Genomic DNA, 26,405 nt, shown 5'->3' with positions numbered 1-26,405 from the left:
TTTCGAACAGGACCTCGCCTTATGACTAGCCTGCAACCTGCGCAGTTTAGTCGTGGCTGATTTTACTCGGATTTCGCGTGGACAAGGTCGTAACCAGCAGATAATCTCATTACAGAGAAAGGACCGGCTACCCTGACCGGTTAATAGAGCCGAGGCTGGCAAAGAGGGAAAGGAACGTGACACCGTTTCAACGAAGCGCCATAAACATCGAGCGTGAAAACTGTTGGACGTGGAAGAGGGACAAGGGCGGATTCGAGGATCGAGAACAATGGGGGAAAATAAGTAAGTGGCCGTGGCCAGGGACCGCCTGGTGGCCGGTGCTCGACGATGTCCCATACGACAATGGCCAGAGTCAATGGTGCCCTGTTATCCGGGACATTATGGGGCATCGTTTGTCAAGTATCGCCACGGGAAACCAGCACGTCCGTATGTTCACCGATAGTTCTGTGGAAATGTCCGATCTCTGCTCGGTTTTTCCAGTCGAGCTACCTTCAAAGAATGCGCTCTCGTTCATTTTACAGTGAAGAATCAGACGAAGGAACCGTGTTTATTTTGGAAATTAGGTAAAGAGGAACCGTACAAGGTGTTGAACGAGAGTTTACTTATTTTTGAAAATGATACGACGTGGAACATTATTGCCGGTTTTTTCTTTTATTGGAAATTCGCCTATTCTTGGGATGCTCGTTGGCAATTTCAAACTTAGACTTGCTGATTTCTACCAGGTTGGAAGTAATTGGGAATTTTTATTTTATTCGATGTTTTTATATGCTCGAGATAGCTATCGTGAATTTTTGTAAAACGTAAAGTTGTAATAGTTTAGAGATATTTCGAGTTTAACATGAAATAAAATTTCGCAACTCCATGTATCTTTCGTGTGAAATTGACACGAAGCTAGAAAAATTTACCGAATGTCCAAATATGGACAAATTATAAAGTACAAATTAAATAATAAGATAAAAAATTTACACGATAGCGAAACATCGATGAAGTGAAAGGATAAATAATTAATTTTGCTCTTTGTCGTACACAGACGTTCACGCTAATTCTCCTTCAAGGTCAGAGGATTTCATTCGCGCGTCAAACTGAAAAAGTTCCAAAAATATCGTTCCATAAATTGTAAAATAATATATTCTTTTACCGAAGAAATGTGTCAAATTGGCACAAGGAGCGAGCGAGAGTTAAATAATTTTAACGTAATGTAATTGAGAATTTCATAATAATTTGGGATTTATAGATTAATTAACGTACAGCTAAAGTTTAAAGAAAATTTAATAAACTTAAAAGTTTAAAGTATCGTGACAAGAGTATAGTTGCGATATATGATAAATCTAAAATGAATTCTGCATAACGAGAGTCATTTCCATCTTGAAAAATTGGAGAAAAAGGAAGAAGACCGCATAATATTAAAAGTACAGAAAAATTACACCGTGCTGCGTTTGATTGATCGCTGAACTTGTTTTAATTCCTTGTGCGATATTAAAGGAACAAATATAGCGCCGTTCCATTTAAGAAGGGTAAAGTAATCTTGTAATCTTTCAAAAAGAAATCGCCGAGGAAATCTCAATTACTACTGTGATTAATGTCCTGCGCGTACAGTGTGTTACAGAAACGCAACTTCCCACAGTGAGTTCTCGCATGTTCTTACGCGAGATCAAAGATCACGAAGAATTGGAACCAACATTTGCAACAGCTAATCTAAGAAGCGCATGAATGTAAAGTTTTGCAGAAATTGGAAATAAAAATCGATCCATGATTTCTTTAAAAGCGTTGGAATTTCCCTCGAGTTACGAAAACTGTTGTCTTCCAAATTCTTTACTTCCACGAAAATGTTGGGAACAAAAATTCGACAGAAAATGAAATAAAACAGAAAAACGAGGAATGTTTATTTGTGAAAGTTGTGGCAGTTAATTGTTAAAATTTCTCGGGATAAAAGAGAACCAGTGTAACCACAGCACGGAGTTTCAATTGAAATCGAAATAATGCCGAACAAAAAAGGAAATATGTGTGAAGATCTTGGTTGTTGGAAGAGATTTCATTGCGAAGCAACTTTATTACGTTAAAGAAGGGAGAAAGTGACTACGCCACTGGTCGGAGGCCAATCGAAACGCCATTAGTACCCGGTGGCATTAAACGAGCGTGTTCTCGAAGCAGGTAGCCATCTTCCGCGGCGGCTTCCACGAAAATTAACTACTCGCGGTGGTTCGATTCGAAATTCATTAATTTCCCCGGGACGAGAGTACGCGCGCATACACGCCGCCGCGGAACGATCACCCGCGGTGTCCGCTCGCTTATTAATGCGCGGCTCGCCCCGTCTCGAAATCGAATTACACGTCGATGGAATTAGCTTCCGTCAACGAGCCGCCTGGCTGCTCTTTATAAACCGCTCCATCGGCTCCGATCAACCGCTGACCTTACGATTTTTCCACCATCAAATTCGTATCTGATATTCATCCCAGTGGAATCACATGGAAACTTTTGATACGTTTATTACGAAAAGATATCATTGTGTATGAAAATGAGATGATTTTAAGAAAACTATGTAGGGATATTGGATCGACTTCAAATTTAGAAGTTTTGCATTCAGCTCTTAGAATACTCTGATATCGTGAAAAAGTAAAAACTTGGCAAGTTATAGTGTTGAAAATTTCAATAAAAAAATCCCTGATCATCCAATCGATCTATCTCGTTTCGAAAAACCTACAACCATAAGAATTCGATGAATCCTATCGATAATAGTATTCGTAAACCGGTCTGTTCGTGAGGCTAATCGAAATCACGGGCGCCATTAAATCGGCCGGGGGCCGCGCCCTTTAATCGTCGCCTGACAACGTTACGGGCCCGATTTGTCATCCACGAAATTGAGTCGCATCTGCCCCCGGTCCCGTACACGTCCGGCCCGTTCTGCTTCCGAGCTGACAAAGCGGAACCCGTAGGAGTGTGCGTGCCACACGCTCTCACCTACGAGGGGCAACACGCGCGCGAGCATGCCCGCTCTCCTCCAGGACAATATAATGCCAGCCGGCGAATATATACGGGCACGGACCATTAATATATGGCCGCGGGGGCCATTGTTGCGAATTAGGTAGCATTGAGCGACCTATTGTCGACGACAACCGGGGGCGCCGAGTTGCGCGCTCCGTTGACTGCGTTTTGATGAAGTCTCACGCACGAACTCTGACTCTCTTTGTGGGATTCGTCTTTGGATCGCGGACGTACCACGGTGTTCTTGCACCGTTTCATGGTCGATATTTCAAAGGATTGTCCCTTGATCGTTTTTTAAATAGGGAATTGAAATTGGAAATTTTAATAAAAAATGGAAAGGAAACGTCGTTTATGCTCCAAAAATATGACAAAACTAATTACAATATCAAATGAAATTAATAAATGATTCGGCTCGAACTCGTGTTAAACGGCTCTTTCGCGATAACCGCATTTCACGGAAATTTCGTTTTGTCCTTTATTGACGACGATATTTAGAGAATTAATCTGGAATTTAAATAGGAAATTAAGAGGAAGAAGTAATTAGGGTAGATATTGCTCTATGAGTATTAGAGGAGGTGTGATTGAATTGAGTTGTTACGTGGGTGGGGAAGTTAATTAAATGAATTAGATTTTGTAGTATGGGTAAGATGATTCGTTGATTTCTTTTTCCTGTTAGAGACCCAAGTTTTGGCTTTCGATATTGGATCATGATGTAAAAATTTTAATTAAGGGTTGATAGGGGTAGCTTGAATTTCAAATTGAGTTACTAGCGCCACCTGAAGTATGAGAATTAAGAGTTGATTAGATTCGGGTGGGATCTGTTCTACCAACAACCATCATGTATTTCGTATAACACCGACGAGGTATGGTATAGTACCAGCGCCGTGTTTCCCTACTATACCGACCATCTCCAACTTATCCCATTCACAATTCGTCTTTATTAAAATAGAAATCAAGCGCATAATATAATTTCGATTTATGAACTTTTTACGAACATATTATAGGACAATATATTATAAACTAAACATATTATACGCGCAATATACTATAGTGTAGACTATTATATCAAATTAACGAATGTTCTACATATATACATAAACTAATTCTCAAGTGTATATATCAATTACTTATATTGTAATACCATATTATGTTAGCATTATACTCTTATTGGTTGTTAATTAACTATTTGCTCCAAAACTATTTAGCTGGTTGATCAAAACAAATTTCTACTATCTCAATTTTGCGTGCTACTTTAATACAATATAGAACTAACCACCGTGCCAATTCGGATCTTTCCTCTTACGACATAATTGAGCGATTAGAGGAACAAAAATGCATGCGACTCACGTGAAAAACGTTATCATTGGTGTCGTTGATCCATGAAAAGTTATTGCGAAGCTTGTCATCGAATAAGAATCATCAAATCCTCTGGAAGAAGGAAATGGTAGAAAAAGATCTGTAACGCGACGAATATTATAATTTGAATTAATCAAAAAATTATATAAACGTATCTGTACATCCATTTTTGTTAAAATAAATCAAACATTACGAAACGTTTTGTATCAAATGTCATCAAATCTATAGGTTACTATTTTCCTAAGACATCCCCATAGTCAAGCAATGATATGCACAAAAGATAATCAAAGATTTAGCATTAATGTATAAAACTGAACGGATTATGTCAGAATAAAGCAACAATCAAACTCAAACTCTATCTCAGAAGCATATGATATAAACTAATAATAACAATAACACTTAAACAGATAATCAACGACAAACGAATAGAGAAAATTTGAAAAGCTATAAGAATTCGTTATAACAGTATGTAATAAAGCACTAAGTACGGATGTATTACTTAAACAAACCTGATAATAGTCGATAGAAAACAATAAATTAGTAACAGAAACAATGCAAGTCAAAATTACACACTTCAAAGAACGGTACATCTTGATATCACGTTTTTCAATAGTATAATGACGTTCCGCGCCAAAACTTCGTCTAGCTGACTGCTGATTGGCTGGTGCGATACGGCTTTCCTTTCGCTTAAGCGAACTTTTTAATGAACATAGTGACCACGGGTACTTATTATACTTGTGAATAGCATTTTCTTGTCTGTATTTTATTTATCAGTTGAGAATAAATATTTTTGCATATCGCGAATTTATCATTAATTTTTATTATTATTGCTATAATTATGTGTAGTTAATATAATGATCTCTCTCTTATTAAATAGAATAATGTAAGTAATAAAATAATAAATAAATTAAGGTAATATTATAGCATAATATTAGAAACTAATTATATAAACGATTTATATATTTAAGAAGTAATTGATGAATAACCATATATGTTTAGAATTAAGTTCAGAAAATTTACAAATTGTAATAAAATCTATAATATGACAAAGATTAAAAATTACCTTATAACAAAAATCCAGTGATCAAAATTTCTCAATGTTTTACGCAATCGGTACTTCAGAGCATGAAATGCGAAATTCAATAAAGTGATAAGTCTACCCTTTCACTCGTCTGTGACTGTACTATCCAGGGATGACGGTGATAGTTCCTCATGACGTCATCAATTGGGACAACATCCCTCGTTCCAAGGATGCAAGTTCTACCTGAACTAAACATTGTTGATCGTTTAGCAAATTATCCGAACAAATTTGTTACGAAAAATATCGAAAATAACGTCGTAATATTAAAAATGTGTGCACTGTGATTATTCGCGTCGAAAAAAGTAACACTTCAGCGAATATTAAACATCCCGTGTAGATACGCAACAAGCGTTGATGCACGAGATACGCATCGATTTTGCCGGGAAAACATGAGTGATAGAAATAAAAAAGTGGTGAATGTAAATCTTATGGATGGTAGTGCATTTCGAATTGAATGTCAATCATTGTATGCGACAGGTGAGTAGATATTAAAATGTCGTCGTTTATATTTAAGATGATTCGATTCAAGTGTCGAACGTAATTCGATTGTTTCTAACACTTAATTATATATATCATATGTTTTAACCATTTTTTTGTCACTTCAGTGTAAGTATCTTTTTTCTTTACAATTTCATTTACATGCTGTATGTAGCTATATAAATAGTAAATATTACTCTTGTATATAGATATATAACAAAGTTTGTGTAATATCTGGAGCTCACCACCTGTTACTACCTTATAGTATCATATATAACATGTAATATAATTCCATTAGATTCAAAATAAACAAATATTAATAAACAATTTTGATTTATATGTATCGTGCTTTGTACAATAAAACCTTGCTAAATTAGCAGCTTTTAAACAAAATATGCTAGGCCATGTCCTTTTCACTGTCTGACCAACATCGACGTGTACTACTTAATAACGTTACCTATCATTTTCTAGCCGAACGAAAAATTATTGATATCCCAATCGAGATATTAACAATATTTTTGTTAATTGGATTAGAAACATTACATAACGTTTTTAAATAAACATTTTTTTCAATTAGTTCTACTATCATCATTAATTACACAATCCATATCTTGTAATCATCTACAATTAAGTAACATGTACTGTTCAATAAAAATAATATTATCATTGCAAAGATGTACGACGAAAAGCAAAGGACATGGCACACCTGTAGATACGAAATGCCGGACTAGTGGAAGTTGAAGAGTAGAAAATAAATAATCAGAAAGCAGTAGAAGATAGAAAAAGAATTGACCCATACGTAGTGACTACATCATACAGGAATATATAAGGATAATGAGTCACGCTCAGCAGCATGTACTTGCAAGTGCAATAGTTCTTGCTCTGATAGTGGTCTTTGGCATCCATGTCTTCCTGTTTCCTATGTACACATCCAACCCACCAGCCCGCCATATAAAGATTTCAACATATGAACAAGCTCTTTGTCGCACTACCTTAAAGAATATCAAAATACCACCAGAGTGGAGGAATCCTTGTCCCAAGTATGGAATAGTTTCTGCAGTTCAAGGTGGTAGGCTTGGGAATCAGATCTGGGAATATGTATCGGTGTGGGCTACTGCAAGAAGAACCGGCTTGGAACCATTTATGCCACGATGCATATTAAAAACTCTTGAAGAATACTTTGAAAATCTCAGTATTCCACCACTCAGTTACATTGGAAAATGTAACTTAGATGTTAGTCAAGTTGTTAATTCTCTTGGACAATGGAACAGTACAGAACAAAATATTATCATACCAAGGTAGGCTATTTTATTCCATTTGTCACAACTGATATTTTATGTTTTTAATGTTTTTACTCCACAGACATGCAGCCTATTGGTCTCTTACTCTGGTGTGGTTGGATGATGTACGAAGAGAATTTACATTCAAGCCAAATTTAAGAGCTTATGCAGAAAAAGTATTGAAAGAGGTGGCAGAGGAATTTAATTTGTCTGAACCAACATTTGTAAGCATACATATACGAAGAACAGATTATGTGGATTACTTATGGCAAAAATTAAAGATCAGACCTGCACCAGTCAGCTATTATTTCGCAGCAATGGATTACTTTATTGGCAAGTATCGTAATGTAGTTTTTGTAGTAACTAGCGATAATATAGTTTGGTGCAAGTATAATTTGAATAGTAAAAGACATAGAATCAAATTCGTGTCTGATATGAATGCAAGAGGTCCAGGCAAAGATCTTGCAGTTTTATCAGCATGTAATCACAGTATTATAGATTACGGTACATATGGTTCGTTTGGCGCAATTCTAGCTGCTGGTGAAACCGTTGTATATAATGTAACGACATACTTTTCTACATTAATTGCTGAAGTTTTGCCAAACTGGAAGATAATGAGTTGAACAAAAATCAAAAATTATTCTATGGATCTCAAATTAAAAGTAATCGTGTACAAATATTTTATTGAACATACTTTTTATACGAAATTATTTCGTTCAATTTTATAATACAAAGATTAAATTATCTATATTTCTTTCAAAATTAAAATTGCTACAAAATTTTCTATAACATTTTTTTTATTAAGCACAAACGTTTTGCTTATTGCTTACAATTTCTTAGAAGAACGTTTTTCTTAAATACAACATCCAAAATTTTTATTTATTATTCCAATATAGTAAAAATACAGCATATAGATATTTATCATAATAGGTAAAGTTTGTCATTGAAAAGTTTATTGCATATTCATATCTTTTCAACAATTTCTAAAAACCCAAATGAAAGTGTAGCGTTATATTTTACAAAATTTTTATCAAAATAATATAAGTATAACGCTGGCAAATTACATATTTAGAAACAGTATGCATAGTTTTCCACTTAATTATGGCACTATGAAATGAAAATGTTAGCAACCCATGCACCTTTAATAGTAGTATACTTTGAAGAATATATAAGAATCTAATATACATAGAAGAGGGATATATACATACAATGAAACAATGGACCACTAATGTCTAAAATTAAAACAGATGCTTATTTTTTTTACTATCTATGATTCATGCGGCTCTGAGAAATTAAATAGATTCAATATTCTTTTGACACAATGAACCAATGAACTGAGACTAATCTAAAAATCTGCAAGAAGACTTTACAGTGGTCGAATTTAAGCAATGAAATTATTGGGTGTTTATACTATTATTTCTGAAATCATGATCTCTTAATTACTTATTTCTTGATATAACATAACAACCGAAAATAAGATATAGTTATATTGCATTATATATATTATATTTAAGATGACTTTCAAGTGTGAAAAAAGTTACAATCAGATTTGCAGATATAGAAAAAAGGAAATGTGTATTAACAAACCATAGCTCTTATGATGTACAATGATTTCAACTGTGATTCTATTTCTTATTGTGCCAAATTCTTAATATACATACATATATAAACAATATATATGTATACATACATATATAATTGTATGTCTGTACAAAAAAGTATATGCATTCACTTATACGTGTATGCGTATATACATACATAATAAGATTATAGCTATACAAAACATAAAAAAATAACAATGAATTATTTATTTCTTCACTTAATAGTCAAATGTTTTTGAAACAGAAAAAATCAATAGATTTGAGGGAAAGATATTTTACATAAACCCAATATGTATATGTATATATACATATATATATACTTATATATACACATATATAAGTGTTTGAACCTTATTAACCACGTGACCTGATATATTCGATTTATAATATTTTGTAAATTAGAATAGTAAATGTGTCTATGTCTATATATGTTATAATATCTATATATAAAATCTATATATATACATACATCCATATATATATACATACATATATATATAAAGCATCTTCAGTATAATTGTGCCTGTTAGTTGTTAAATAATTATAAAAAATGTACTATGGAGATGCATGATGATTTACAATTGAAATAAACGATAACAAAATTAAGTAAATGATAGAACAGATGGAATTGTACAAGTATACAACTATCAGGCACCAATATGATCTACTCTGTACATTCTGTGATAATTTTATGTAATTTATAAAAAAAATAAAGCAGATGCGTTCTAAAACTTACTTGTTTCACAAAATAAAAACATTCTGCATCAGAAATTGCTTGAATTTTCTGCATTAATCTGATTTTATTATTTTTACATTTCACTAATTGTTAGTGAAAGTGTACTGTATGATCAGTCAAAAATAAAAAAATTAAAATCTTAGTAGACTAATGATTTAAAGTAACAAGACCAGCTGGTCCCAGTCCTAACTTTGTAGGTATTCCTTTTACTCTCAATGGTTGAAAACCAAGTTCACTCTTTGGAATCCCATATTCTTGTAATTTAGTTTCATACGTTCGAAGTAAATCGTCATGTGCTTTGCAAACTTTTGCTAATTCATATTGTAGATCTTGTATGGCACTGTTTTTTCTATTCAACAGATTCTGAAGAAGAAGAAAAAACATTTACGTAAAAAGAGGAAAAGGGAGCATACCCTGCAGACAAAAGACATTTGCATATAAAAAAAGGGGAGGGGGCATAAAGAATATTCTGCAGAAAAGAACACTTATATAAAAAAAGAAAAGAAAGAAAATTACATACCTCTAATTTTTTATTAGCGTTAATAACGGCCATTGGATCTAGTTGAGCAGCAGTAAGTACTTCACTGATCTGTGCTTCACGTTGTTCTAATAAATCCGATAATTTCTCAAGTTTCTTTTCTAAAAGAATGTTCTTTAAACCTGTCTTCTGTTGGAGCTCAAGTATTGCTGAGACAAATCTTGAATGTAATTCGTTTCTTTCAGACTGACACTAAACAATAAAATATGAATTTTCAATTTAATTTGTAATGACTTCACAATGAGTATAATTTTATTTAGGAAGGAATATATATGTTTTTATTTACCTTTTCAAAACGTACTTCTAATACTTCATTTTCCCATTTTAAGTTCTCCAACTCTTTTGTAGCTATTACTAATCTTCTTTTAGTACTCTAAAAGAATCAAAATCTTGGATAAAAAATAACCCACATAATATATGTGATAAAATTTTAAATACTTACAATTAAGCTTTGTTTATCTTTACCATAATTTTCAAGTTGGCGAGTGTAATTTGCCAAAGATTCTTCATATGACTTTATATCAGTAGAATATTTTTTATTTTCTATAGTTAACTCTCGTACTTGTTTTTTCATACGCTCTTCATTACTTCTCATTTCATCCATTTGGTCCTGCAAATCCAATATTATTATATATATGACTAACTTGCCTTTTAATTAATTATACCTTCATACTCTTTATCAAAGACAAATTGTTAAGAGTAATGTCATTATAATAAGTTTTCATTTCTGCAAATGCTACTTCATGGTTTTTTATCAAATTTGCAATTTGTGTATTTTTTCTTTCTTCTACTTCAGTTATTTCCATTCGATGTTTTAAAGTAAGGGATTCATATTGACTTGTCAACTTCTGTTCATATTTTTGTTCCAATTCTTGAGCTTCAGTTTCAAACTGTTTTATCAGTTTATCTGTTTCTTCTGCATGTTGCTAAATAGTAAATTTCAATTTACAAAATGCTTAATAGTAACAAAAGGTATATGATATTTCTTTCGTACCAATTTTAATGCCTTTATTTCATTTATATGGGCCAAATCTTGTTCTTTTTGCAATCTTTTTAATTCTCTCTTATCTTTAATTAATTCATTTTCTTGAAGAGTATGATCATCTTGTGCCATTTTAAGAGCAACCATATGTTCAGCTTTAGTTTCTGACAAATTAGTTTGATGCTCATACATTAAATGTTTTACTTTCTGTTTATATAATTTGAGCTCTACTTCATGTTTTTCTGACAACTCTTCTTTTTCGTGTTCTTTATTTCTTTAAAAATACATATACATATCAGTTAAATTTCATTAACATTAAATTTACAATCAAATGTAGAAAAATACCTGACAGTTGCCTGCGCTTCATCTAACTGATGTCTTGTAATTTCCCAAAAAGTTCTAATCTTATCTCTTTCAAGTTGAAAAAAATTTCTTTCCTCTCGTTCACGCTCCATTTCTTCAAGTATCTTGTGTGCATAAACTTCTAATTGTTCTCTATTCATTTTTGATGTATCTACACCATCAACAGTAGCGGGTACTTTTGCTTTCTTAGGTCCCTATAAAAGTTGAATACAAAGTAAAATAATTTATATATGCATAATTCAGATTTTGTTGATTAAATGTTTGCAATCAGAAATTTAAAGACTCACCATTTTTATAAAAAATTAAAATCAGAAGAATAGAATATCACGAAAATGGGTATCTATTTTGTCATCAATTTCAGTGATTATCAATAAAAATTTATAAAAATAAGTGATAAAGTATACCAATATCAATTATTACTTTAAAATATCGATATCTTTATTTTATAATTTCATTAATAAACGTAAACACAACTACATAATTCCAACGTGAAGTTATAGTGTTTTGTCAGATTAGTTGCTAAGTAACCAAAATTTTATAGCGTCAATGATACATGCAGAATATATATGATTTTGCAATATAATAAGAAGGAAAATACTGTTTTATTACTCATTAATCACATAATTTTATTGTATATAAATGAAATAATATGAAAACACATTAAATGCATGCAAATGTATTTAACATAATCGAAACAATATTTTACAATAATAGCTTAAAGCTCCTTAATATATATGGAGCTCAATAAGGAATTATTTATTGATATAAGAAAATTACATTTGTTTCTATTCCATAAAAATAAGCTTATAAACAAATTTTTTCTCTTTTTTGTATTTGTAAATTCATACAAATGTTGACTATAACGTTAAACATATAATAAAATATGTTTAGAAAAAACATTTTTTTATAGTGCTATAGTACAAATATTGTGATAATAGGTATTTTATCTTTCTATTGCTTATCACATTATAAATTATTCTATTAAAAAGTGTGTAACAATATGCTATGTGTCTACATTTTGAAGCACTGTATGTATAACACGTTAATATTTAATAATAATGAATGCACATTACTCAATGTAGTTTTCAAATAACTAAAAAAATGCATATAAATAACCTATAAATGTCACCACTAACCAATATACTTTGTATTAATTTTAATCATTATCATCATAGATCAATTTTATACTTTTTTAATGATAAAAATAAAAATGTATCAATAATGAGGTCATTAGTAATAATACATATTAAGTACTCATTAATGCAATTTCTTTCTTGCAATTTTTTTTGTCATAATTCTGAACAATTGAAAAATCGTATATCAATAATAATAAATATCATGCCTTGTTTGTAAGAATTTGGGTATATATGTATTTACATAAACATTTAGAAAGTAAAATATGAGGTAGACTCATTTTACTGATACAAAGAATATTGTGTGGTAAATTGTATGCGTTTTGGTCCATTGAAAATTCTTATACAAACTCGTGCAAGGTTTGTGCCCACATTAGGTCTTTATGTAATAATCATGTAACGCGTTTTAAAATGATTATATTGTGTATAATTATACTGTGCTCATTCATTAATAAATATAGTCACATTTCAAGATAATACAATCCTGACCCTAAGTTTATACCATTATTAAAATTTGATGTAACATTGCATATACAACATATACAATACTACCTGAGAATGTCGATATTACATAACAAAAATAAATAATTATGTTAAATAATTACATAACCACCCTCATGAAAAGATTCATTTGAATTAAAATATCAAATGGAATGCTATATATATTATCTGTCTTTCTATAATATTAGTTTGCTTCACCCTTAAATTGAAGTAGGCATCCTACTGCACCAAAATAACCCTACAATTAGAAAAGAAAAAGGATATAAATACATTCTTTTAAATTCTTTAAGCTTATATAAGACTATTTCATATATAACCTCATGCTCTAAAAACAAAGCTTTCATCGTTCCTTTAGACCAATAATCCATAGCGTAGGCCAGAAGTTTCATTGATATAGGATTTACTCTAAGAAAATTTCCTACAAATACTACCTAAAATTACGATAATGTTACTATTAAAAATTAAGTATGATAGATACATTAATTATGAATAATTTTTACCCTTTCAATTTTTTCATTGACGGCACACATACGCGCGATAGAACCAATATTGTTTGTAATGGTAACAAGTGTTGCGCGTGCGAGATCTTGTTTGCTAACTGCATTCCGTCGATCTTTAGAATTCATCTGTCCAAAACTGTACATATAATTAAAATAATACGCATTAAATACAAAGTAAACTATAAAAATACAAGACCAAAAATAACATTTATTTAGTTATTAAAAAGTACTACCTGCTTGCAACAAGATCGCCAGGAAGACCAAATGGACCATAATCCCCGCCATAAATATCCTTAACTAATTTGTCTACTCTAGTATTATCACCTCCAGTTGCTAATTCTATTGCCTCTTCGAAAGTGTTGCATCCAGTTAGTAAACAACATAATCCTAAAAATGTGCCACCACCTAGACTAAATATGAAATCAAATTTAATTAAAATATGATGCAATAGTATATATTTTTATACTATTATAAATGGAATACATACCTAGTACCAGATATTCTTTTATAATTTTCTGGCCCATAAACTGCTAATATGCTTACTCCTGACCCTATATTTACAAGCTATAAAAATTATTTATATATAAAATATATACATATATATATATAATATATATATAAATAATGTACAGCTTAATATTCTAAAGAATCCAACATACCAGAAACGGGTAGGGTTCAGAAAAGTCATAGGGAACCTTCTGACATTTACTATCATCTGTAGGATGCGACCAGTAATAACATTCGTGTGGATTTGTTGTTTCTATGTAGAGCATACCACGTATTAAACTATCTAACTCATCAAATTTTGCTAAATTCATATTTACTTCCTACAGAGACAATATATACATTATTCAGATTTATACTGTGTATGTATTGTATATTAAGATATATTAGGATATAAAGAAATAAATATCTCACTTGTTTAAAATTTTTTTCAAATTTATATGCTCCACCACCAGTAGCACAAACTGTTGTGACAAGATTTGCCATGCCTTTAGACCTTGCTAATGCTAAAAAATTTCCCATCTCACTTGTAGGAAATCTAATAAAATGTAACGTACCACGTCTACCTCTGATGCAAACATTATCCATCTGTAATAGAATAACATAACATATTTTTGTAAGAATGTATTGAATAGATTATTTAAGAAATAGTTACATGAAACATACTTGCAAATGTGTGTCTCTATGACCTGTTTTCCCATATGCTGAATTTCTAGTTAGATATCGTCGAATATTTTTTAAAGTCTCAACTTCTGCATCTGCTTCATCTCTTGTAATATCTTTTGGCTCAAAATATACCAATTTGGATAATGTACCTCCTATATCCATACCAAACCATGGCATTGCTAAAAACATAAAAACTATTATTTAAATACCCTTAATTTGAAAAAGTACAAAGATCAGAAATATTTAAATAATGCATAATCAAACAAAATGCAACTATTGCAAGAATAGATTAATTTGTATATAATATAAATAATATATAAAGCACACAATATATATATTTACGTACACAATAACAGATTACAAATGCAAATAAGCTTCTATAATATTACGGCATAAATAAATTAAAAAAAATACAAATATAATTACAAAAACATAAACATTAAAATATAAATATATAATAATAAGGAAATCAAATCATAGCATACATAAACAATATATGCATATAAGAGAATCACTTTAAATTGCAATTATTATTTAAGATATTTTCATATAATCAATAATAATTATTAATCAATCATTTCAAAGTGATACCCTCATGCATAATAATATTATAACAATAATAATAATAAAAGAATAAAAATGGCTACTCTAAGCACACATACACTTGAATAACTCACAAGGTGATGAATGGTTTTTGGACTCCTTGACTGGAGTCTCAGAATCAGTATAACCATTGGATGCCATAGCTTTTGTTGTAATATGATTTTTATAAGTTTGAGGACTCATTACTGTTCTTCGAGTCATTCACAGTTCTTTTTAATATAATATCTAATTCCTTGACTGAAAATTACAAAAAAATTATATTAACAATATAAAACATAGTTATTTTCTGAACTATTAAACATTCCTCATGAATTAGTAAATTAAAAAAATTATAAAATCTATTCACATTCTCTGCTGTATCAAATATTAAATATTACTCGAATTATACATGAATTAAAAACATGAATATATTACATCTAAAAGTGCTTTATACTGCATTCAAACTAATGATGTCAAAAATATACATTTCAACAGTTGTTCTAAACAGTTTCGATTTACATTTATATATAATTTATTACACTATAACTCTACTATATTCATAAAAATTAAATTTTTTTATGACTTTATTACTGTATACATTCGGTTAACAAAGAACCGCTTCAAATACGCCAAATAAAGATTAATTATATTGACATATATTATTAAAATAATAGATTAGTGCGTACAGTATTGTTGCTATTAAATCAATATTTATACAGTTAATTAATTAATTAATTTTGAATTATAAATAATTGTTAATAGTACTAGCGAAGTAACGCTACTGATGCTTCTGACGATCTTACATCACGAATTATAGAAGCGGCGGCTTATGTACGCAAATACATGTATAAGATAATGTATATTTACGAAATTATGAAGGACAAACCTATATTAAATTCCAGAAAGAATGCAGTAACACACTGACACTGAATAGATATTGACTATTGGCTAATTAAAACACGAGAGACCAGAGACGAAAGAGAACAAAATACAATCACTACCTCATTGTCAATTAACGATACACAAAGCGATAGAAAATTATAACTGTATTGCGTACGGTATTATACGTAGTAGCATTAAGTAAAAGCCAAAGACGTGAAAAATAAGTAATACCTACCTGGAGACGCCATTTCAAACAATTAATTTTTTACTAGGGAAATTTGTTAAGAAATTGTCTAATTTTTAGTGATTAGATTTTAGGTTGAAAGGATCGCCTGATTATTTTATTATTGAATAGTAATCTTGTTTCATTAATGAACTAGCACTGTTATAATATGGATGTATAATTTGTTGTAGTTTCACTGAAAGTATTTAAATTATTAGACATGTTATTCAATTTATAGAATTTCATAAAACTTGCGTCACAATCACTGTTTATGTAGGTTTAGCAATATCATGTGATAGCTATTGGTTAATACTATCTTAAAAACTAGTTTTTATACTCCTTCCTTTAATCCTTATTTGCCTTTCAAATTTTCAGAATAAGGTACAATGTACATATGATGTATCACGGAAGTGAAGCCGTAAAACTGTTTAATATTAATTTCTTTTATCCCCACGCCCACGTGTAACATCAGATTACTGACGTCATAAATCCATGTTACTAAAATCTGCATCGTAAGTAAGTATCGCACATCGGTACATCGCACTAGCTTGTAAACTACACTAGTACTTTATTATCATTATAATTAATTTAAAAACTTTAAAATCTCTCTCTCTCTCTCTCTCTTTCTCTTATAAAATAATAATTTGTTACTGTACTGTATAAAATCATTTCAGATACTTACATTAGGAACTTCTGAATGAGAGAATCTATTATTTCTTATACCTAATGTACGCGTATATTTATATTATTTTACTATCCATGGTCACGTACAATCTACTTATTTAAAACGTAAATAAGATTACAAATATTATAATTTTAGTTACATAGTAGAGATTAAACTTGTATTATGTAATATAAGATATATATATATATATACATACACATATATATACATATATATACATACATATATATACATATATCTGATGACAAGCAATAAACACAATAATTACAGAAATTATAGTATGACATATTATATCTCTTTATTAAGTTTTAATATAACTAATTAATATTTATGTTTAATATTTAACTACATTGGGCACGTGCCATCATAGAAATTTTCTGTGCCTTCTGTACTATATCTGGACAATGTCTACGACGTACAAGTTTGCAATCTTGAAAGAATCCTTCATTTCTAGGAAAACCATGTGATCCATCTGCATATGTAATTAATCCTAGAGTTGGATGAAACAGTAATTTATTAATTCAATATGAAAAATTTAACATTTAAAATCTTACTTACCTAATCCCCATACACGTCCACCACGAAATTCTCCCTCAAATTTCATCCCATCTGACCTCCAAAATACACCATGACCATGAAACCAGCCTTGCATAAACTCACCTTCATATCTAATATATAAAATATATTAGAAAGTTAATAATTATAAAAAGTAATATCTTATGATATTTACTTTGCTCCATCTGGGAATATTATGACTCCTAAGCCAGAACACAATCCATTTTGAAAGCCACCATCATAACGTGTCCCATCAGGAAGGAGTAAAGAACCAGCACCATGTTTCAACCCCTTTGAATTCCAGTCCCCAATATATTTTGTACCATCTTCATATTTGTATGCACCATTCTTTATTACACCTATAAATAAACTTTGATGTAACACAACTTTTTTACACAACTTTTACATTTTTTAGTCTGAGAAAAGTAAGTTTAGTCTTACCATCACCCATGCTTCTAGTATACTAAATGCATTAAAGAGTAACTTTCAGGTTTCAATCCCATTACAGAAATCAATTCTTTATTCAATTATGTACATTATATACAACATATAGGATAAGTACAATATGATGAATCAGTTTCTTTACTCTTACAAGAAAAAGTAGTACAGCAAGAGAAATCATTTGCTTTAACATGTATGTATATAAATGGATATATAAAAGTATACTTGTGTGTACAACTTTAAAAATATACAAAACAATATTATAATAAAATTTATATCTATATGTATTAAACAAATAGAAATGTATTTATCTATGAGTTATAAATGTATTGCGATAAGTTTAATATAAAAATAAACAGATCATTGTCCTTTTACTGCTCCTGGCGCACCAACTAAAAACCATCGTGATCTCGCTTTTACTGCGGCTTTTCGAACTAAGCGTTTTCGATCGTCAATTGGAACTGTTAACTTTTCTAATACATCTTGTTTGTATGTGTTAATGAATATCGTTGGATAATTACAATAATTTGTTAAACAGTCTAAAGCTGCTATTCTGACCCTCTGCAATATATGAAGATATAAAAATTATAAAATGCTATATATTGAAGGTACCAAGTAATTTTATAAAATATTACCATTATTCTGTAGGTAGATAACTTTAATAACCTCGGAATAAAACTTTGTATCTTATCAGAAAAAATACTGTGTTTAGTTTCCAATAAGAGGTTCAATGTTGTTAATGTTAAAAAAATTAGTTGTTCATTTTCAAGAGATAAAGATTCTATTAAAAGGGGGACCAACTGAAACAAAAATTTATTGTTGATATAAGCTGTGTTATATGTATTTATGTCAGCATGTACTGAATACCTTAATTAAATACATAAATAAGAGTTCCAAGGGTACTTCTTCTAATAATTGTACTAATGTATTTAAATAGTTCTGCCTTGCTATATTTTTAAACTCAGAATCTTTTTTAATTAAGTGCTCAAATATCCTTTGTTTATACAAAATTGTGACATTACAAAAATTTTCCACCACTAAAGTATCTTCGTGTCTGTTTGTCAAGATCTTATATTCTTGTACTATATGCTGGCCTATTCGGTCGTGTTTCAAAATATTGGTAAGCTATGGATACAATATTAAAAAACATTAAATATTATATATGAAATATTGAAGAAGACTGAAAATTCTTACATACCTCATCTAAAAATATTTCAACATCACGGGAACCTTTTATAATTATAGCTTTTGTTAGCCATATTTGTAGAGAAGCACTTGCTTGCATTATTTCAATATTAGTATCTGAATTTAAATTATTATTTATTGCTTTTTTAAAATATGATAAAGCATGTTGAAAGTATTCGTTATTATCATCAAATTTGTTTAATATTACAGCAATAAATTTACATGCTATTAGCCTTATATTTGAATGTTTGCTGTAAAGTGCTAAATTATATACATTTTGTAATAAATTTACATTTATTGTTAAATCAACATTTTGGTATAAGGGGATGAAAATATTCATTACTAAAGCAGCATCAGATTCTGAACTTTGTTCACTTAAAACTGAAATGTACTTGTTGACAAGATTTTGTTGCTCTTCAATCATAAGATTTCGTACAATTAGTCGACAAATATTTAAAACTACATCTAATCTTTGATCCATGGGATTGATATTAAGGGCAACCAATTTTTGAATAATATTACATTCATCATATAGATAATGTAGAATATTATAATCAATAGCTGTTGTAACGACTAGCCTATGAAGACATGTTAGAGCTGTAAAGCTTATGTCAAAATTCGCAACATTTGTTTGCAATACAATCTGTGGAAGAACTTCAATACCTAATTTATATGTTTTAGCAACAGTTGTTAGTACTTCTAATTTATGAATTTGTATTTCTATCTTCTCCTCATCTGAAACACTCAAAATAATAAATACTTTAAAAAAATCGGACTCGCTAAATTCGAATATTAGGTATTTACCAGTATTTAACTGAAACTTTTCTTTGATCAGAGTTGATATCTCGTTTGGATATAATGTAGCAAAACTTAAAAGAGCCGAATGACAGAGTATTTTTATTTCATTATAATTTGTTTCAATTAGATTACAAATTTTATCATAAAGTAAAGTACGATGTACTTCATTTAAATACGCTTTTTGTATTGTTAAACCAAATAATATTTTTGATTGTAATTCCATATTCTCTGTTGATAATTCATTTAAATATAGGTTTGGTATATCTGTCCATGCTAATTCTGGAACATCTAAAAAAGGATTTTATGTTGCATTTTAAAACATTTTTAAATACATATTTCAAAGTATGTAAAATATATATTTACCCTTAATAGCAAATCTATGATCAGAAGCAGTTTTAATAAAATTGTTTAATGTTTCAATTAAAATTACTTTATCAACTATTACAGTCTTAGTAGAATATTGGCCAAGACATATTGGTACTATCGCTTTTAATATTTGTATACATGACTCTCTATCGATCATTGCCACACATTCTAGTATTTTTATAGATGGTCTAAACAAACTAAGTTGCACATCATACAAAGATGCGCTTAGATCTGTGATTATATTATAAATAAAACTTTCACAAACTTCAACATCACTTGATATAGTGTCAATTATAGTGGTGACTGCTTTCAAGCTTGCATTTTTTAATTCTATATCTCCACCTGGTATAATTTCTTTTCTTAAGATAATCCATAATTCGGTCAAACATATTTTCAAGCCATTCACACCAAATGTCTTTGCACCTTTACATAATAGACTCAAGGAGTCCAACTTAGCAATCTTAAAATTGGAGAGTAATTTTTCAATTATAAGTGGTATACAAAATTCAGCAAATTCTGGAACTGCACAAAGACAAGGTGCCAATTTCTCTGCCAAATCATCACGCGTTATTCCCTCTGTTCTACGCTGAAAAATGTCAAGTCAAATTACAATTTATATTCATAAATGATGAACAATTAATATCTTGATTGGTTGATCTAATTACAGGATGGAAGTCAACTGGAAAGTAACACGCAATGACTTCAAACATTTCTCCAACTAAATGGCCTAATGACAATTCTTTCATAAGATGTGGAAGTATGTCAAATAATATCATAAGATTGCTAGGATCCCTTTCTGTTTCTATACTAGTAATGAGTCCATAAATAAAATCTGGCCCCATATCTTTTAAATCTTCTATTCTATTTTCCAATAATGTTTTAAATATAAAATATATATTTTTGCGATCAAGTGATAATTGAGATTGGCACTGCACATTTCCAAAAAGACTCCTAAGTAAACATTCAGGTGAATCCTTAGGTAAATGATCCATTTGAACCTGGAACAATTATGTTAGTTTATATATAAATATATATATATATATATAGTTATTATCTAAATATAATTGTAAAACACAATCCAAAACTTACAATTGCCAAAATTCCTTTTATTACTACTGGTATAATCCTATGGTGATCTTTTAATCTGTCACAATAAAATGATGTTATAAAACACAATTCATCTTCATTCAAAAAATCCTTAGGTAAATGAAATAAAATAGCAGAAAGGGCAGAGATGCCGTTTTTTCGTATTGTAACATCTTTTTCAGTTACAAAAGGTCTAAGTTCTTCTATAATTGCATAAAGTTTTGTATGACCAGACTGTATTTCTAAATTAAAAAGAATAATTATTTTCAGAAAATACAGATGTTAAACAAAGTACTTATTTTTTGTTCTATATATTTAAAAATATGTAGCTATATTTTTGTAGGAAGATATACCAGTTTTACTGGCATTAGTATAGATAATATTTTAATAGATCAGAAATAGGCTTCTTTACTATGTGTGTCTAGTTTTTTCTTCAAAACATAAAAGCCAATCATCAATATGCATAGGAAGAACAATCATGGTAATTAATACATACCTAAGGCGATCTTCTGGCACGTTGTGTCCAGTGTCTGGTCATCTTCAAAAGCAGTAAGAAATCTTTCTTTAGAAACGGTACTTTTAAGTGAAGCCATTGCAAAACATGCCTTCGTACTGTGTGTGTATTACTTAACCTTAGTATATTAATAAAATATAATTCTATTGAGTGCCGAACGTAATTAATTTTTTCACTTGAAATTACAAAAGATAATTGATCAGAAAGTGTCCGACAGTAATTGTTATGTTCTTGGGATATGTGTCAATGAAATATTAAATATATTGAAAAATTGTTTGCAAAACTTGTTTTATTTAGATTTGAAACCCATTTATATCTGTTAACATTTCAGGTTAGGTTACCAAATATTCGATTATAGCGCCTCTAATGGTACTGATTTATAATTTAGTGGATAAGATGGACGAAAATGGCATGTGAGGTGTTGTTAAATTTCAGTGAAATGTTTGGTTACACTAGCCATCTAGGATGGGAGGCTGCATAGGCATAACGAGGGCAAGAAATGCCTCCGTCGACAACACTACAGGAAATTCCACGAGAGTAAATTCAGGTAAAAATTATAATGAAATTATCTGCGTAAAAATTGCAATCAACAACAGCTAACCTTGAAGACAGTTCTGGTTTTTTCCTTACCTTCCTACCTAACGTTTATTGCGTATTATATATTGGAATTTGCATATTATTTCTTACACAAAACGACTGACGAACAATTATATGTATGTACTATAATGATTCACGATGTCAAACAAGTTAACCAAAAATATCGTTATACTTATTACCCCTATCATTAAATTTGTCATTCCAACTTTATTACTAAAAATATAAGAATTTCAAAATTGCTTGTCACTTTGTTAAACTTTGGAATCATTATACATATTACATTGTATAACACAAATCAAAGTTTTCATGTAACTATCTCTATTTTTTATTAGCTTTGTAATATGTCTTTTGTGCAATTCTATAATTTTAATAAAAAAACAAATGTATTACTTATGTTATAAAAGAATGTTTTGTTTATACAGGAAATTCAAGGAAGAATCATCCATTATGCCATGAGGCAATTAGGTGGAAATCAGATGTACCTTTGACAGAAGGACAGCTAAGAAGTAAAAGAGATGAATTTTGGGATACTGCACCTGCATTTGATGGACGTAAAGAAATATGGGATGCATTAAGAGCTGGGGCAACGGCAGCAGAGGCCCAGGATTATCAATTAGCACAGGCTATATTAGATGGAGCTAATATTTCTGTGCCAAATGGTTTTTTAACAGAATGTTATGATGAATTGGGAACCAGATATCAAGTCCCTATTTATTGTTTATCATATCCTATTAATATTGTAAAAGAAGATAGTGGAAGAGATTCTCCTGCTGACTGTTCAGGTAATGCAATTAAATTCAATAAAAGAATTGTAAAGGAATTCAAGCATGTTCTCAGAAAGGCAATTAACTTTTATTAACATTGTTTACTTAATTATAGAACCTATTGATAGTGGAGTTGAGCAGACATTGAAGCTGAGATTATCAACTACATTAGGAGAAGTTAAATTGCCTGTTTACAGTAAGGACACTATAGCTACTGCTAAAAAGAAATTGCAGGTATGAATTAATAATATAAATTAATATCTTTCTTTTATTTTGCATTAATTTATGATTTAATTTATATAAATAGAGTCAGGAAGGTCTTGAACCATCTCGTCAAAGGTGGTTTTTTGGTGGAAAGTTATTAGGTGATAAAATGCATATAGAAGAAGCAAAGATACAACCAGGTTATGTAATACAAGTAATTGTAAATCCAGAAAAATTGGATGACAGTCCTGTGAAAACAAGTTGAGCTAATATTATACAAGATATACAAGTCATATTGAACCATCTTTCTCTGATAAGCACATTCTTACCTACATTCAAAGTAAGAATATATTTCTTTTTTAATTTTATATTGTGTCATTATTAAGATCAAAGCAGCAATTCTTGAAGTGATTTTTTATAATAAAATGCACTTAAAACATAATTCTCGTAATATATAATTGTTATAAGTATTAAATAATATTGCGTTTAAATTGTGGGTTGTGATTATTTAATTTTTATTAATTTATATACTAGCTCAAAAGAAAAATACAGTGCTAAATATATGCCGAAATAATCTCTTAAAGAGTCCTTATTAACATTGGTTTAAAGTTACATATACAAAAAGAAGTATAAACACGATTGGTAATTAATAACATTTACCTCATAGCAGGAATGTTGTTATACTAATTTGTTACTACCAACGAAGGTGCTGGTGCTGTAACACTTGGGAAACTAAGTATACATGTAGAAAATTATTCTATGCTGCTTATTAAACCATGTTGCATAATTATATGATATAAGAATAAAAACATACACTTTAAAAAAAGATTATAATAATAACAATAATAATAATAAGAAAATTACGGAAATATTGATGAATATAAAAATACAATGGACAATAGTGAAAAAATGAACAAGGTATATGCTGATTATTAAATTGCATTCTTTTGTTGTATTTCTTACAGATTTTATTTTCTAGGCTTTTTGGATTTATAATTAATAACTATAATTTTTCTAAGGATAAATCAATAGAAAAGATTATTAACAACCTTTGTTGCATAATGTGTGAAATATACAGTTCAATGATGTTTTTCTTTTGATCGAATTCATTAAATTTTTGTAATTGTATTGTGAATGTTTATAAGACATAAGTTTGAATTATTTCACAAAAGTACATGTTTGGCCTATTAATGGCCTAAAATCTTCGATTCCTTCCTATAAGTACTAATAAGATATTATATAAGGTCTACATAGCTGAATAATGCACGAGAAAAGATGTAAGACTAATAATTAAATTACATGTGGTGCAGAACGTATAATTTTTATACAATTTTATCAGCACAATCACTTTCACATCTGTGTTATACGTGCTTATGATAAAATGATCAACACAGTAAAATCAATATTGCTAGTTCAATTTTAATAGCACCTAATTCTTACTTCTGCCCCACATGTTACACAGAAAGCAAAAATGATATAAAGTATAATTATAAAAAATGACATATTATGCGTGTGAATTTATTGACTGTACTAACACAGCAGTGATAAAGTTTGTTTTTCATATGCATTGATCATAAAATTATAATATATAGTATTGCGTGTGCGTGTATGTATAATACGTAATATATTAAATATGTATGTATACAGGTACATATGTTGGTTCCACTATTCTCAATTTGAGTGTCAAAGCAAACATATTTAATCTTATAAGTAACTTATTTATAAATTGGGTAATTGCATACAAGTTATAATGACAAAAAAATGACTGGAAGCAATCATTAAAAGATATGAACATACATAAGTGTATAAAACCCTGTTCATATAAAAAAAAAAAGAAATCTTGTGTTAACTATGCATTTCCTTGATATATTATAAAAATTAGTGCAAATAAAGGGAGCACTTGTTTTAAATTTAAGAGTTTCCGATAGATCAGTCTTTTATTTACATGTTAATTAATTGTGTTCAAGGACTAACATTTCTTTATACAAAGAAATAAAACTTGTAAAATAATCTGTAATGATGCAATGAAGGAATTCTTGTTTGATCCAACATGTGATTTCTTTGATAAAGCAGTAACATTGTCTAAAGTATTATTTTAAATGATCTTTAGCCTAAGCACAAATGACCGATAGTTAACAATAGACTAAAGTATAGGCTGGTTAGCTTATGTGATTGATTAAAACCCTATCTCCAATGTATAAAATGGAATGTGTTCCATTTGTTCTATTGGTTATGTGCAATTAGGCTTTAGTTCATAACTACGAAAATGGGAATGGTAATATCGCATTTATAGAGAGACATTCGTTACCAGGAACTAAAGACATAAGATTCTCAATGAAACAATAAATTCTATCAGACTGATATTAGTTTTGCAATCTAAGATTTGAGTTATTTGCAATATATTGCAAGAGACTGCATTTTAAGTTCATTTTGATTAATATTCAAATAATACAGGAAGATTATTTTTTGTATAGTATCAATTAAACTATATTTTTCACACATGTTCATATAAAGATTTTAATATAAATGTTGCGTTTTTTAAGTGATATAATTTGTATTTGTATGAATGATAATATACATTTTCCGTTAATACTCATGTCTGTATAATATTAAACAGAAATATGTGATGCGGCGCAATTGTCATATAATAAATGAAAATATGACGAGTGTAAATAAAAAGCGTTATAATAACGAAAGTGCAATTCAGAACGCCTATTAAATATTGCTACTGCTTAATATTAATAATGCTATGTTGGACCAATATAAGACGTTTTAAATGAAAAATACAAAAAATCAAAGAATGACTGATTGGAGATGAGGTAG

At 29.7% G+C, this 26,405-nt stretch overlaps 6 protein-coding genes and 1 long non-coding RNA gene across 12 annotated transcripts in view; 3 read left to right on the top strand and 4 right to left on the bottom strand.

Annotated features, from left to right (window-relative positions):
- Positions 1-1,685, top strand: part of LOC132911913 (uncharacterized) — a 169,410-nt gene extending 167,725 nt beyond the window's left edge. Inside the window, exons 3-4 of the long non-coding RNA XR_009659112.1 lie at positions 118-282; positions 1,597-1,685. This is a non-coding gene — a long non-coding RNA (uncharacterized LOC132911913). The remainder of the gene's footprint in view (positions 1-117; positions 283-1,596) is intronic.
- Positions 1,686-5,539: 3,854 nt separating this feature from the next.
- Positions 5,540-9,548, top strand: LOC132911906 (galactoside 2-alpha-L-fucosyltransferase Sec1-like). Its single transcript, XM_060968938.1, has 3 exons — positions 5,540-5,896; positions 6,571-7,194; positions 7,259-9,548. The coding sequence occupies exons 2-3, from the start codon at positions 6,731-6,733 to the stop codon at positions 7,797-7,799; spliced, it is 1,005 nt and encodes a 334-aa protein (XP_060824921.1). The 5' UTR covers positions 5,540-5,896; positions 6,571-6,730; the 3' UTR covers positions 7,800-9,548.
- A 108-nt stretch (positions 9,549-9,656) lies between these two features.
- LOC132911901 (dynein regulatory complex subunit 4-like) lies at positions 9,657-11,917 on the bottom strand. The gene is made up of 8 exons (XM_060968928.1): positions 11,684-11,917; positions 11,379-11,590; positions 11,046-11,307; positions 10,717-10,977; positions 10,494-10,661; positions 10,338-10,424; positions 10,034-10,243; positions 9,657-9,876 (listed from the first exon to the last, which is right to left on the bottom strand). Exons 1-8 carry the CDS (start codon positions 11,684-11,686, stop codon positions 9,661-9,663), a joined length of 1,419 nt encoding a protein of 472 aa, XP_060824911.1. The 5' UTR covers positions 11,687-11,917; the 3' UTR covers positions 9,657-9,660.
- Positions 11,918-12,056: 139 nt separating this feature from the next.
- On the bottom strand, positions 12,057-16,779 carry LOC132911905 (pantothenate kinase 3). Of its 4 annotated transcripts, none has more exons than XM_060968933.1 (10): positions 16,400-16,779; positions 15,363-15,540; positions 14,701-14,879; positions 14,449-14,622; positions 14,190-14,357; positions 14,018-14,094; positions 13,764-13,940; positions 13,531-13,666; positions 13,348-13,461; positions 12,057-13,268 (listed from the first exon to the last, which is right to left on the bottom strand). In XM_060968933.1, the coding sequence occupies exons 2-10, from the start codon at positions 15,502-15,504 to the stop codon at positions 13,215-13,217; spliced, it is 1,221 nt and encodes a 406-aa protein (XP_060824916.1). In that variant the 5' UTR covers positions 15,505-15,540; positions 16,400-16,779; the 3' UTR covers positions 12,057-13,214. The 4 variants fall into 4 exon arrangements, with proteins under 4 accessions (XP_060824916.1, XP_060824918.1, XP_060824917.1 ...); XM_060968935.1 differs by having other exon boundaries at positions 15,378-15,540; positions 16,400-16,778; XM_060968934.1 differs by lacking the exon at positions 16,400-16,779 and adding an exon at positions 16,052-16,358.
- Positions 16,780-17,345: 566 nt separating this feature from the next.
- Positions 17,346-18,093, bottom strand: LOC132911911 (MORN repeat-containing protein 4 homolog). Its single transcript, XM_060968945.1, has 4 exons — positions 18,069-18,093; positions 17,803-17,986; positions 17,631-17,740; positions 17,346-17,562 (listed from the first exon to the last, which is right to left on the bottom strand). The coding sequence occupies exons 1-4, from the start codon at positions 18,076-18,078 to the stop codon at positions 17,414-17,416; spliced, it is 453 nt and encodes a 150-aa protein (XP_060824928.1). The 5' UTR covers positions 18,079-18,093; the 3' UTR covers positions 17,346-17,413.
- A 31-nt stretch (positions 18,094-18,124) lies between these two features.
- Positions 18,125-22,138, bottom strand: LOC132911895 (MMS19 nucleotide excision repair protein). 2 transcript variants are annotated; one of them, XM_060968913.1, is made up of 9 exons: positions 22,000-22,138; positions 21,507-21,745; positions 21,083-21,415; positions 20,415-21,003; positions 20,058-20,339; positions 19,267-19,988; positions 18,936-19,193; positions 18,704-18,868; positions 18,125-18,629 (listed from the first exon to the last, which is right to left on the bottom strand). In XM_060968913.1, exons 1-9 carry the CDS (start codon positions 22,094-22,096, stop codon positions 18,429-18,431), a joined length of 2,886 nt encoding a protein of 961 aa, XP_060824896.1. In that variant the 5' UTR covers positions 22,097-22,138; the 3' UTR covers positions 18,125-18,428. The 2 variants fall into 2 exon arrangements, with proteins under 2 accessions (XP_060824896.1, XP_060824897.1); XM_060968914.1 differs by having other exon boundaries at positions 21,507-21,561; positions 22,000-22,113.
- Positions 22,139-22,423: 285 nt separating this feature from the next.
- LOC132911907 (ubiquitin domain-containing protein 1) lies at positions 22,424-26,284 on the top strand. 2 transcript variants are annotated; one of them, XR_009659110.1, is made up of 5 exons: positions 22,424-22,564; positions 23,037-23,396; positions 23,494-23,612; positions 23,686-23,922; positions 24,250-26,284. XR_009659110.1 is itself a non-coding variant. In XM_060968939.1 (4 exons), the coding sequence occupies exons 1-4, from the start codon at positions 22,483-22,485 to the stop codon at positions 23,845-23,847; spliced, it is 723 nt and encodes a 240-aa protein (XP_060824922.1). In that variant the 5' UTR covers positions 22,424-22,482; the 3' UTR covers positions 23,848-26,284. The 2 variants fall into 2 exon arrangements, 1 of the variants encoding a protein (XP_060824922.1); XM_060968939.1 differs by having other exon boundaries at positions 23,686-26,284.
- The last annotated feature ends 121 nt before the right edge of the window (positions 26,285-26,405 follow it).

Source organism: Bombus pascuorum, chromosome 11 (assembly GCF_905332965.1).
Source record: "Bombus pascuorum chromosome 11, iyBomPasc1.1, whole genome shotgun sequence".
Classification (NCBI taxonomy): domain Eukaryota; kingdom Metazoa; phylum Arthropoda; class Insecta; order Hymenoptera; family Apidae; genus Bombus; species Bombus pascuorum.
The sequence above is the reverse complement of the archived record's forward strand: the minus strand, read 5'-3'. Positions and strand labels throughout refer to the sequence as shown.

Excerpts from the sequence above, each read along its gene's own strand:
- LOC132911895 (XM_060968913.1), bottom strand. The coding sequence starts at position 22,096 with ATGGCTTCACTTAAAAGTACCGTTTCTAAAGAAAGATTTCTTACTGCT. Across the intron at positions 21,004-21,082 it reads TTCCAGTTGACTTCCATCCT|CGTAGAACAGAGGGAATAAC; the intron begins GTAATTAGATCA and ends GACATTTTTCAG. Across the intron at positions 20,340-20,414 it reads TCATAGATTTGCTATTAAGG|ATGTTCCAGAATTAGCATGG; the intron begins GTAAATATATAT and ends ATCCTTTTTTAG.
- LOC132911907 (XM_060968939.1), top strand. The coding sequence starts at position 22,483 with ATGGGAGGCTGCATAGGCATAACGAGGGCAAGAAATGCCTCCGTCGAC. Across the intron at positions 22,565-23,036 it reads TTCCACGAGAGTAAATTCAG|GAAATTCAAGGAAGAATCAT; the intron begins GTAAAAATTATA and ends TTGTTTATACAG. Across the intron at positions 23,613-23,685 it reads CTGCTAAAAAGAAATTGCAG|AGTCAGGAAGGTCTTGAACC; the intron begins GTATGAATTAAT and ends TTATATAAATAG.
- LOC132911911 (XM_060968945.1), bottom strand. Across the intron at positions 17,741-17,802 it reads ATATTCCCAGATGGAGCAAA|ATATGAAGGTGAGTTTATGC; the intron begins GTAAATATCATA and ends TTTATATATTAG. Across the intron at positions 17,563-17,630 it reads TGGACGTGTATGGGGATTAG|GATTAATTACATATGCAGAT; the intron begins GTAAGTAAGATT and ends ATCCAACTCTAG.
- LOC132911905 (XM_060968933.1), bottom strand. The coding sequence starts at position 15,504 with ATGACTCGAAGAACAGTAATGAGTCCTCAAACTTATAAAAATCATATT. Across the intron at positions 14,623-14,700 it reads ATAGAGACACACATTTGCAA|ATGGATAATGTTTGCATCAG; the intron begins GTATGTTTCATG and ends ATTCTATTACAG. Across the intron at positions 14,358-14,448 it reads TTGAAAAAAATTTTAAACAA|GAAGTAAATATGAATTTAGC; the intron begins GTGAGATATTTA and ends TTGTCTCTGTAG.
- LOC132911901 (XM_060968928.1), bottom strand. Across the intron at positions 11,308-11,378 it reads GAAGCGCAGGCAACTGTCAG|AAATAAAGAACACGAAAAAG; the intron begins GTATTTTTCTAC and ends GTATTTTTAAAG. Across the intron at positions 10,662-10,716 it reads CTTTGATAAAGAGTATGAAG|GACCAAATGGATGAAATGAG; the intron begins GTATAATTAATT and ends TTGGATTTGCAG.
- LOC132911906 (XM_060968938.1), top strand. The coding sequence starts at position 6,731 with ATGAGTCACGCTCAGCAGCATGTACTTGCAAGTGCAATAGTTCTTGCT. Across the intron at positions 7,195-7,258 it reads CAAAATATTATCATACCAAG|ACATGCAGCCTATTGGTCTC; the intron begins GTAGGCTATTTT and ends TTTACTCCACAG.